Source organism: Sus scrofa, chromosome 3 (genome assembly GCF_054392235.1).
Source record: "Sus scrofa isolate SSC_HxYL_T2T_F1_AM1 chromosome 3, Sscrofa_HxYL_maternal_Yorkshire_Landrace_v2.0, whole genome shotgun sequence".
Taxonomy (NCBI): Eukaryota; Metazoa; Chordata; class Mammalia; order Artiodactyla; family Suidae; genus Sus; species Sus scrofa.
The window spans coordinates 125,137,330-125,149,585 of record NC_139385.1 but is presented as its reverse complement, the minus strand read 5'-3'; the positions used below and the strand labels follow the sequence as shown (position 1 = coordinate 125,149,585).

The following is a 12,256-nucleotide window of genomic DNA, read 5'->3' as shown; positions in this document are numbered from 1 at the left end:
CTTTCAGTGTAAGTCACCAGGAGAGCTCCGATCTCGTGTTGCTGTGACTATGGCCTAGGCTGACAGCTGCAGCTCCAATTCACCCCCTTGCCTGGGAACTGCCATATGCTGCAGATGCAGCCCTAAAAAGATTAATAAATACACATTTTGCTGGTGGGGGGTGGGTTGTAAAAATGCAGTTTTTACTTCTCTCTATCTCTGTTTCTTGCTTTCAAGATGTCTCAGGGTTTTCTCCTGCAGCAGGCTGAACCAGCCCACCAAGTTCGACTACTCTGCCATCACACCCTAGGTGTGTTTTAGAGCCACAAAGCACCCAGAAAAAAGGTAGGGCAGGAGTATGAATATTTAAACTACAGAAAGTAATATTTAAACTACCTGAGGCTGAGGAGAGGGAAGAAAGGGTGTTAGCCATAAGAAATGATAGTCAAGGAAGAGGCAGCTTGGGGTTGGGGTTGGCTTCACTATCCTTCAGTTTGGGACGCTGGTGGTTCAATTCCGGCCGAAGGGAAGGGTCCCGCTTCCGTATAGTGCTCTTGGGCCGTCCTTACTCCGAAAGGTGGCTAAAGTTCTGGAGCTGGTTCTCCATGTAGAGCACAGCACCGAGGCTTCCACTTGGCGGGAGGTGCTCCCAACGCCCAGGTGATCCTCGGCCCTCTGTTCCTCGCCCTAGAAGGCAGATTACATCATCCCAGCTTGAGCAGCGCGGCCAGTTTTTTCCATTTCAAACTCCTGGTATCTTGAACGCCAACTCTTGCTCCTTAAGCAAACCGGGATGGAGCCGTAATGTTTCCCAGGCCATGACTAGCCACGAGGGACGGCACTCCTGAATGCGCCTCATTTTAGCTTAGAGGCTATTAAATGACCCAGGGCGCTGCTTTTTCTAGCATATACGGGCTATGGCTACACAGGAACACATGGCCACCCAAGCCGGTGGCTGCCCCAAGACTCTCAGCTCAACACACGCGTCAAGCGCGGCGAAAAGCATCCTCCGCTCAGCCGGGAGGGCGATCCCGGGAGGAAAACGGGGGGAAGTCAAGGGGCTACTCCAGCGTGCCGCGCCTGCGCAGTCACTAGGCAGCGCCTCCCCGCGGGGCGTGCTCACAACGCCGCGCACCCTATCAGGCGGCCACAGGGAGCGCGCCCGCGGCCTCGCCCTCTCTCGCCCCTCCTCTCTCTCGTCTCCGCCCGGCCTTAGACCGAGGCCCAGAGAGCTGGAGCTTCACTCTCCGCCCCCGCGTGCCCCCATACCCCCTGGCGCGCGTGCGCAGAGGCGGGCCGCAGAGTGAGGGCGCGAGGAGAGGGCGGGCGTACGTCCTTGCGTGCGTCTCAGGCAGCGCGCACGCCGGCGTGAGAGGGCACGGGGAAAAGGTGGCTCTGGCCGGGGCGGCTCGGCTTCCTGTGGCTATGTAGCTGAGCTTGTCGGCTCCGGGTCCTCCTTCGCTGCCGTCGCCGCGCCCTAGCGCGGAGCTGCTGCTGCTGCTCGAGAGAGAGAGAGAGAGAGACAGACAGACTGTCCTCACGCCCGCCGCGCTCCCTCGACGGCCGAGCTTGCTCTCTAGCCCGTGGGAGCGTCCCGGCCGAGCAGCCCTGAGGGGGGAGGGGAGGCCATTTTGTCCCGACCGACTCCCCGGAACCGGGCGGAGCGGCTGGGAGAGGCTGCGGAGCCGTGGTCGCCGCCCTCGAAGGCACCGGACGCCGCCACCGTCGAGGCTTCCTCGACGAAGCCGTTCCTAGGTCGCCCGCGCCCTCTCGAGCCCTCCTTTTTCCCACGCCTCCCCGGTCCTCCGGCCTGAGAACGCCTGAGCGAGGAGTTGTCCGTAGTGAGAGGGACTGATCCCTTGGGGCCGCCGGCGGCGAGAGCCTGAGCCGCTCCTCCCAATGGCGAAGAAGACGTACGACCTGCTTTTCAAGCTGCTCCTGATCGGGGACTCGGGAGTGGGGAAGACCTGCGTCCTTTTTCGTTTTTCGGATGATGCCTTCAACACCACCTTTATTTCCACCATAGGTAAGACCTGTGGGAGGATGGCGTACGGTCTCTGCAGCTGCAAACCGTTTCTTTAACTCCAGACATCTTGCTTCGCGTAATATACGCCTTTGTTTCAGTGATTCCGATTCCAAGCGACAGACCCAAGTTACTGTTTGAAAGCCTCGAGCTTTCTGGGGCGGGGTCTTCCCATGCTCTCCATCGGTTCTTTTCCTTTCAGGTCTCCCACTCTGCTCAGTGACTGCTGTTACAAAATATGCAGCATTAACAACGTTCCAGAACCCTGTTTCTTTAAACGACTGGGTTGGCTTTTTCCATGTTTGTGTGGCGTTACTAGATGTACGATATTTGTAAGGGATTTATTTTGATGGCTGGGAGTGAAGCAGTAGGAGTCATTTGGCAAAGGCCTTAATTCATATACTTGAGGGCAAAGAGAAGATTCCATATGGTCATAACTTAGAGTAAACTTAAGGGTTTGTGTGAGGAATAATTAAAGCAAATTAGAAAGGAAAAGCGAGTTGCCCCGCGTTGACTAATCCATTGATGTGTCAAACAATCGGAGGCTCTTCGTGCTTGGGGTGGGACTCTATTGGTATGTTGGCTCACAGTGCTTTTTGAGACATCAACAGAAGCGGTAAGCAAATGGAAGCTGATCAGTTTCTGTCCTCGATTCTGAAAGAATGAAGTTCTCCCTTCTTTTTTACACTGGAATTTACAGGGAATTGTTTGCCAGTCATAGCTTTAGGACTTCTAATGTACTTCCACCTCATGTTTCAGAATTATTTATTGTGAAAGTAAGAGCTAAAGATTGACCTTTTAAGTCGGTTTCCCCTTTGAGAAGAGAGAAGCCTGTAGGAAAGTCCCTTTTGATTTTGCTAAGAAAATTTAGTGGCATTAAAATCAATTTTGTTAAAAGAGTTGTATGTGAACCCCCCCCAATACCTTAAAGGGCACGTAGTTGTCTCTGTCAGTTGGGGCCCTGCACGCAGCCGTGGGTCAGTGCAATGAAAACCATGTTTAAGTGTAATTGGTTTTATGTTGAAACGATTTTTAAAAAGCAGCTGCAGTCCTCTTTGAACTCTGGGAATTGTCAAAACTAAACTGATTTCAAACAGTGTATATAGCATTTTGAATCATTGATTTGGATTTCTTGTGAGAAATATTTGTCAGTTAATTCTCAAAGCAAATTATGCTAAAGTTGGGCGAGGGATCATTGTAAATGGATTTTCATTTTACTCCCTTTTTGGAGGGGGGTGAAAGGTCATTGTAATCATTATTTCCTGAGTGTCATACTGTTCTCTAGACCTGTTATAAATTTGATGAAACTTAAAACTTGTTCTCTACTTGTGGGTAGCACTTCCTACCACTAGGTTTGCTTTTAATGTTACACTTTTAGCTGTAGCTGGGTGGGTCAGGTGGTTAGATAGTTCAGCAAATATTTATTGAGCACCTAATGCTAGGTGGTGTTTTAGGCACTGGGAATAGATAAGTGGTGAACACAATAGACCTCCTAAGGAGCAGTCTAGTGAGGACAATGACTGTAGAGTGGAAAGTGCTATAGTAGGGGTAAGCATAGGGAGGAGGGGTGACTAGCCTAAATTAGGCTTGCATGGAGATGATGTCTAAAATAAAGTCTGAAGGGTAAGTAGGAATTGGATCAGAGTGGTGATATAGGGCCTTCCTGGAAAAGGGAACATAGAATAAACCTATAGTATGATCAAGGATTTAATTCATATGGTCAGCTTTAACCTATGTAGAAGTAGAGGCGGAGAGTAGGAAGCAAAACATTAACTCTGTCCACTCGTCTTTTTATTTTTATTTTTTTAATTTATTTTATTTTTGGCCACGCCCGGACATGCGGAAGTTCCTGGGCCAGGGATTGAACAGATATAGCAGTGACAACGCCTAGCCCTTAACTGCTAGGCCACCAGGGAACTCTCTACTCTCGTCTTTATGTAATGGGTGCATTATGTCATCTTATAGGATATAAAAATGCTTGATATGATTGAATTTTGATATATAAGATATGTTGAACATTGTAGACTGAGAAATTAATAAATACATCAGTGTAACATTCTGAGTACTGCTCCAGCACATTGCACGTGTTAGCTCTGTGTACAGGTTTAAAGTCTACTGGTGTCTTATACCAGTGCCATCCAGAAGAAATATAACGTAAATCTCATTGATAATATTTCTAGTAGCCACATTTAAAAGGTAAAAGAAGTTTTTTTGTTTTTGTCTTTGTCTTTTTGCCTTTGCTAGGGCCACACCCACGGCATATGGAGGTTCCCAGGCTAGGGTTCTAATCAGAGCTGTAGCCAGCAGCCTATGCCAGAGCCATAGCAATGCGGGATCCGAGCCGTGTCTGTAACCTACACCACAGCTCACGGCAAAGCTGGATCCTTAACCCACTGAGCGAGGCCAGAGATCGAACCCAAAACCTCATGGTTCCTTGTCGGATTCGTTAACCACTGAGCCTCGAACTCCAAAAGAAGTATTTAATAGTATATTTTACTCATTTTATTCAAAGTTTTACCATTATGTAGCCAAGATTAAAAAATAGTTGAGACATTTTACATTCTTTTTCTTCAGTGTGTGTCTGTTATATTTATAGATCATTTCAGTTTAGATTAGGCACATTTCAGGTGGTCAGTAGTCACACGTGGCTGCCGCATTGGACAATGCATGTGTAAAGAGTATAAACTCGCCAAACTCACCACTTGGCTAATGTGCAGATGATTAAATGTGTGATACTTTTAGGACATTGTAAATTTAGGCAGTTGACTAGGATTTTTTTTGTTTTGCTTTACTTTTGCCTTTTTTTTTTTTTTTTTGTTTTGGTCTTTTTAGATCTGCACCTGTGGTTTATGGAACATCCCAGACTGGGGTTTGAGTTGGAGCTGTAGCTTCCATCCTACACCACAGCAGTGCTGTATCCGAGCTGTATCTGCGACCTACACCACAGCTTACAGCAATGCTGGATCCTCAACCCCCTGAGCAGGGCAAGGGATTGAACCTGAGTCCTCATGGATACTAGTTGGGTTCATTACCACTGAGCCACTATGGAAACTCCTGCTTTTGCTTTTTTGAAAAACCTAGAGCATTCTCTAATTATGAATGATAATGAATTTGAATTGTCATTTGATTGTTAAAACCTCTTGAGGTTTGCAGAGAAGTAGTTACCTTGCAGGTGTTCAATAGAGCCAGCCTGCTGAATGAAGACTGGCCCTCATTATTTTAGGCACAGTCATTTTAGTTACCTGTTGATTATTGATTCTTAAAATAATTTTTATAGGCTTATGGTGCTTACAAAGACTACTGTATTTAAATTTTTCTGTATACTTTCAATTCCTGTGCATCTATACCAGAAGTTGTGTTTGTTGCTTATGGTCAGACTTACTGCAGAGTTGTGACAACAAATTACTGGTATGTTCCACACTCAGAAATCTCAAAGCGAATCCAAGGGCACTAGAATATAAGCTGCACTAAGGCAGAGAGTTTTGCTTGCTTGTTTTTTTTTTTTGTTTTTTTTTTTTTTTTTTTGTTTTGTTTTTTAACTGATAGATTGATAGATGCTAAGCAACTAGAAGAATCCCTGCATTTAATGGGGGCATGTTAAATAATGCAAGCAGGCAGGTAGCAAGTATAATCAGGATCCTCTAGAATTGGCTAGTTTTATTTTAATACTGTCCTTTCTACCTACTTTCTGAGCATTAAATATGTGTGGTAGATTGGGATCAGATTTTATTAAGAATGTTAGCTGTTTGGCTAACAGAGTAATTTTAGTGTAAAACCGGTCTCGGAAATTCAGATTGTTTGAGAAGTATTTGCGAAGAGTTACTAGTTTCGAATGAGCAAATTTCATAGGTTGATTTGGCTGTCACCCTCTTGACAGTATGAGCTCAGGAAAGCATACCCCTTTTTTGTTGTTTTTGGCCGTCAGGAAAGCATACCCCTTTTTTGTTGTTTTTGGCCGTCAGGAAAGCATACCCCTTTTTTGTTGTTTTTGGCCGTACCTGCAGCACACAGAAGGCCAGGGATTGAACCCACACCATAGCAGTGACCTGAGCCACAGCAGTGATAACACTAGATCCTTAATCCCCTGAGCCACCACGGAACTCCAGCATTACCCTTTTTAGTGATTTTATTGTTACCTGGACCTGCCCCAAAGCATAAATTTTTAGTGGGCTGTTTACTGAAAATGCTACCTTTTGGTATTATTAATCCTCTCTTTACCCTTAGACTCATGTTACTTTTCCTGTAGGAAATATCTTTCATTGAGAAATGGAGTCTCTTGGTTCCGTGTAAAAATTAAATTGGTAAAGTCCCTGGGATAGGTATAACGAATGAATGCACCCTTTTTGTTGTCCTGAGTGTTTTTGGTAAGCTTTGGAAGAGCAGGATGGCTCTTCTAACTTGCATTTAAGAATTTGTTGATTAAATCGAACTGAACCCATTTTATTTGGATAGACTGCTTTTTAGAGAAATGAGCAAAATCTTATTCATATTAAACATATCTGGACTTGGCTGTGACATTGTGGCAGTGGCTTATGCTGCCTAAAGAATTTCATTTGCATAGTTTTAGGATTCATTAAAAACTGCCCATTTTTCTGAAGAAGATACACAGATGGCTAGTAAGCACATGAAGAGATGTTCAACATCACTAATCATTAGGGAAATGGCAAATCAAAACCACTGTTACTTCACACCCATTAGGATGACTGACATCAGAAATGAACTTTGTCATGCAGTTATCTATTTGGGTCCCTGCTTTCATTTCTTTTGGGTATATACCGACAAGTGGAATTGCTGAATCTTATGATATTTCTATTTTTAATTTTTTGAGAAATCACCATATTGTTTTCCATGGTGGCAGCACTATTTTACATTCCCACTAGCATTGCACCAGGGTTCTATTTCTCCACATCCTCATTGACACTTATTATCTGTTTAGCAGCATGTACTATATAACAACCAAAAGGTGGAAACAACCCAAATGTCTATAGACAAATGAACAGATGTACGAAATGTTGCATGTACACACATTTGAGTATTTATTCAGCCTTAGAAAGAATGAAATTCTGATAGATTTTACAAGATGGATAAATCTTGAAAGCGCTGTGCTCAGTGAATCAAGCTTGCCACAGAATGACAAATGTTACTGTCTAAATCACTTATATGAGGTACCTAGAATGGGTCAATTCGTAGAGAAGGTAGAATAGTAGTTACCAGGGCCTGGGGACTTGGTAATGGGAAGTTATTGCTTAATGGGTACAGAATTTCAGTTAATGGGGAAAATTATTGCTTAAAGGGTACAGAGTTTCAGTTTGAGAAGATGAAAATGTTGCGGAGATGGATAGTGGTGATGATTGCACAACAATGTGAATGTACTTAATACCACTGAATTGTATACCTAAAAATGGTTACAGTGCACAAAAAGACAGATACTGCATAATGCCACTTATAGGAGGTATTTAAAGTTGTCAGATTCATAGAAACAGAAAGTAGAGTGTTAGAAAGTAGAAGGATAGTCTCCCAGGAACTGGGAGGAGGGGGGAGTGGGAAGCTGTTAAATGGATATAGTTTTAGTTTTGTGAGAAGAAAAAGTTTTGGAGGTTGTGAATATACTTAACACTACTGCATTACGCATTTAAAACTGGTTAAGTTGGTACACTTTCCATTACATGTTTTTTTTTTTTACCGCAATTAAAAAAATGGTTTAAATGGTAAATTTTCTTATGTATAAACTATTAAAAGAAGCCCCCCAAACAAACAAAAACTCTTTGACCCTTGACACAGCTCTCTAAAAGAGCATTTAATCACAGACAGCTCCTTACTGTTTCATGTGATAACTGCTGTTAACCAGTGTGGTCTTTTAAGTCAAGAGGATCCTTTAAGGTACTTGGCCATACTTTATTATCACTGGTCTGTACTTGCGATGCTGGAGGCGGGTTCGTATTTTTTGTTTTTGTATCTACATAGAACTATTTGGAATGTTAGAATCAAGGAATATTAAGATAGGGACAAAACCTTCAGTGAATATTAAGAGTTGGGACACTGACAAGGGTGAGTTGAAGTAACTTGCAAGAGATTATATAGCTAATTAGTGAAAATGTTTTGATTCATTAATTTGAATTTGAAGAGTGGAGTTACAGTAGTTTGTTGTTGCTGTTTTGTGTTTGATTTGACAGAAGTGGGGAAATAACAGGTATCAGCACCAGATATCAAGGGGTCTGTTCAGGTTACCTGTTCTTCGCAAACACAGTGCAACACAGCAGATCTGAGCTTACAATGTTAGAAGTAATTATTTTCTTTTCAAGAATTATGGTGTATAGCGGTGTTCAAGATGTGGCAAAGGAAATACTGATATTCCTGTTTGGTTTATAAAAGGTAAAGAATGGTAGGAGAAATACTGGACATCTATTTAACAGTACAGGGTTGCCCACGTAGTGAGGTAGTTGGTGCAGCTAGGATTAACAGAGAAATAGGGGCAAGTTGAGTGTTGATTTACAAATAAGAGACTGTTATTTAGCACAGAATATGAATTGTGTGATTAACTAAAGAGAGCTACATGAGAAAACTGCTTATGGAGATGTTTCAGTCATAAAGGAAGAATGTAAAGGAGCGTTAGTGAGTGTTGAGAACATTTGAACCCGTAAGACTGAAAAAAGTATTGTAAAGGTTAGGGATTTGCTTCCTTCAAATAAATGAATATTGGGGGTTAATGGAATGAGTATTTATTTATTTATTTTTTTCTTATTGTCTTGTTTTTGTCTTTTTGCCTTTTCTGGGGCCGCTCCCTTGGCACGTGGAGATTCCCAGGCTAGGGGTCTAATCAGAGCTGTAGCCACTGGCCTACACCAGAGCCACAGCAATGCAGGATCCGAGCCGAGTCTGCAACCTACACCACAGTTCACGGCAACGCTGGATCCTTAACCCACTGAGTAAGGCCAGGGATGGAACCCGCAATCTCACGGTTCCTAGTCAGATTTGTTAACCGCTGCGCTACGACGGGAACTCCTGGAATAAGTTTTTAAAATTGGACCATAAGAAAAGGATTTTTTTCTTTCTTTCTTCTTTTTTTTTGTTTTTGTTTTTGCTGTGCCCTGTGGCATGTGGAAGTTTTCAGTCTAGGGATCAAACCTGAGCCACAGAAGCCACCCCAGGCACTGCCATGGCAACACTGGGTCCTTAACTGGCTGTGCCACAAGGGAACTCCCAAGAAAAAGAATTTGAAAAGATGACTAGAGAAATTTTGGAGAAGAAAACTCATCTTAAGGGAGATCTCAAATGAAGAAAATATTTTCTTTGAAGATAGTGCCATATATTTTGGGTTACAAGCAAAAGTGATTGCTTGATATTTATCCTTCTTTCCAGAGATGAAAAATCATGTTTTTGAGGAAAACAGCAACTGGTGATGGAACACTAAGTTTCTAGTATGATCCAGAAACAGAGCATCCAAGGTTATAAAACATTCAAAAATGGAAAAAAACCATTGTTCTGGAGACCCAAAAAGTACAACGTATCAAAATCAGAACAGAGGACAGTGCTGATTTGTTTTCTTCATATCAATAGCAATGATTATGCAGACTTCTTTAAACTGACATTTTTATTAAGGCAATTGTAGATTCACATGCAGTTGTAAAGAAAAAAAAAAAGTTACAGAGGGATCCCTTGTACACTTTGCCCAGTTTCTCCCAGTGGTAACATTTTGTGAAACTATAGTATAATTCACAACCAGGATATTGTCATCTGGCACAGCACATCAATCTTATTCATATTTCTTTAGTTTTACGTACTCATTTGTGTGTGTGTATTAAATTCTCTACAGTTTTGTCATTTGTGTAGGTTCATGTAGCCACCACCATACTCAAGAATGGAACAGTTCCAAGGGACAAGGATCCCTTGTATTCATTTTTTTTTCTGGCTGTGTCCCACAGCATGCAGAAGTTACTGGATCAGGGTTCAAAACTGCACTATAGTAGACACCCCCCCCATCCCCTGCAGCCCAGCTGCAGTAGTGACAAGGCCAGATACTTAAGCCTCTAGGCTGCCAGGCAACTCCCCCCTTTTCTCCCCCACCCCCACTCTCCCCTCCAAAAATTTATCCTGTATGTATAGTATTTTGTCACTCACAAATATAAGTGGAATCATAATAGGATGTAACCTTTTGGGATTTGCTTTTATTCATTCAGCACAATTCCCTGGAGATTCACCCAAGTTGTGTTCATCAATATTTTTTTTTTTTATCGTTGAGTAGTATTTCATGGTATGCATTCCCCACAGTTTGTTCAACCATTCTCCCATTGAACGTTTGGGCTCTTTCAAGTTTTGGCTGTTATAAATAAAGCTTCAGTGAATTTTTGTGTATAGATTTTTGTATGATCATAAACTCATTTCTCTGGGATAAATGCCTAATAGTGCAATTACTGGGTCATATGGTAATTGCATGTTTAGTTTTTTTGTCTGCTTGTCTTTTTTTTTTTCTTTTTTTTGTCGCATGTTTAGTTTTATAAGAAGCTACCAGACTCTTTCTAGAGTGACTATACTATTTTATATTTCAGCCGGTAGCAAATGAGTGATTCAGTTTTTCTACATCCTCACCAGCATTTGGTAGTGGTGTGTTTTAGCTATTTTGGAAGTGTGTAGTGATAATCTCATTGTGGTTTTAATTTGTATCTCCCTGGTGGCCAGAGATGTTCAAAATCTTTTTATGTTCTGTTTGCCATCTTTATGTTTTGTGGTGAAATATCTGTTCAGGTCAGTTGCCTGTTTTCGTTTTCTTTTTTTGCCTTTTTGGGGCCCGCCCACAGCATATGGAAGTTTGAAGGCTAGGGGTGGAACAGGAGCTGTAGCTGCTGGCAGCCCGTGCCACAGCCAGAGCAATGCCAGATCTGAACTGCACCTACCGACAGATTGTGGCACTTAACCCACTGAGGAAGGCCAGGGATCAAACCGCATCCTCATGGATACTAATCGGATTCTTAACCTGCTGAGCCACAACAGGAACTCCAGTTGCCTGTTTTCTTTCTTCTTTTTGTTTTTTTTTAAGATTTTATTTTTTCTGTTATAGTTGATTTACAATGTTCTCTCAGTTGCCTATTTTCTAATTGGATTGTTTTTCTTTTTTACTATTGAGTTTCAAGAGTTCTTTATACATTTTAGATACTAGCCCCTTGTTGGAAATGTGGTTTGCAAATATTTTCTTCTGGTCTATAGCTTCTATTTTCTTCTCCACAAGGGCTTTCGCACACAAAAATTTCAATTTGGATGGAATTGAATTATTTTTTTTTCTTTTTATGGATCATGCTTCTGGTGTCTAAGAACTGTCTAGTTCTAGGTCACAGAGGGTTTTTTTTTTCAGTTTTTTTTTGTAAGAGTTCTGTGGTCTAATGTTTTACATGTGAGCCTCTAATATATTTTGAGAGTTAATTTTTATATAGGGCATGAGGTTTAGGTCACGTTTTATTTTTTGCCCTTGGTTTGATATCTAGTTGCTCCAGTACCATTACTGAATGAACAGGTTTTTTAGAAAGTCTCATATATTCACTCTGTTGATACAGATATTCTGAAGCCTTCAGAGATCCTGTATGACTCTATAGGATTGAAAGTTGACTTAGTGATTGACTCTGTTAATAATTTATTCTATGCTTTCTGAAAGATTTTTAAAATTAATTTTTATCAGTGATATGTACACATATCTGAAGATAAATAAATTGCTAAAAGATTTATAGTAACAAAAAAAAGCAATCTCCTGTCCCTTCTCTCCATCTCCAGTCCTGTTCCTTTTTTTCCAGTTCTGTTCTTAAGAAGCATCTTCTAGCTTTTCTATTATATGTCTCTGTATGTTCAAATAATAGGCTATACAGCCATTTCTTGAGTCATTAATATTAGATGAAAATTTTAACCTTTTATAATCTCATCCCACTCTTTATTCCAGTTTTTTGTTAAATTGATACCCAGCGCTTGCATTAATATGCCCATGTGAATATTCTTTATCAAGCTAAATAATCTATTATGACTCTTTCTTTTTCTCTGAAATTAAAAGATCTCTATATTTGATTAATTTCTTTTACCCATTATCAAGTCTTACTCCATCCTCCAACAGCCTTTCAAAATGAATTTCTGCACAAACCATCAGAGATAATGTATATTTTTTTCCTGGACCTCTCTTCTAGGTCTTTCTTCTTCCTTTAGCCTCTCTCTTTTGTGAAATATTGTTGTTGGTTTATTGGCTTGAATCATAAAATCCTCTAGTAGCTTCTTGCAAAA

General features: G+C 41.6%; 2 protein-coding genes across 5 annotated transcripts in view; both read left to right on the top strand.

Moving 5' to 3' along the window:
• Nucleotides 1-12,256, top strand: part of HADHB (hydroxyacyl-CoA dehydrogenase trifunctional multienzyme complex subunit beta) — a 602,797-nt gene that overhangs the window by 390,412 nt on the left and 200,129 nt on the right. The window lies entirely within an intron of this gene.
• Nucleotides 1,338-12,256, top strand: part of RAB10 (RAB10, member RAS oncogene family) — an 81,708-nt gene continuing 70,789 nt past the window's right edge. For 3 of the 4 annotated variants that reach the window (XR_014839455.1, XR_014839454.1, XR_014839456.1), the window contains exon 1: nt 1,338-2,005. Coding sequence is in view for 1 of the 4 variants with exons in the window: in NM_001243060.1 (NP_001229989.1) it covers nt 1,879-2,005 (127 nt within the window). In the remaining 3 variants the exon portion in view is untranslated. 4 annotated transcript variants of the gene reach the window in all.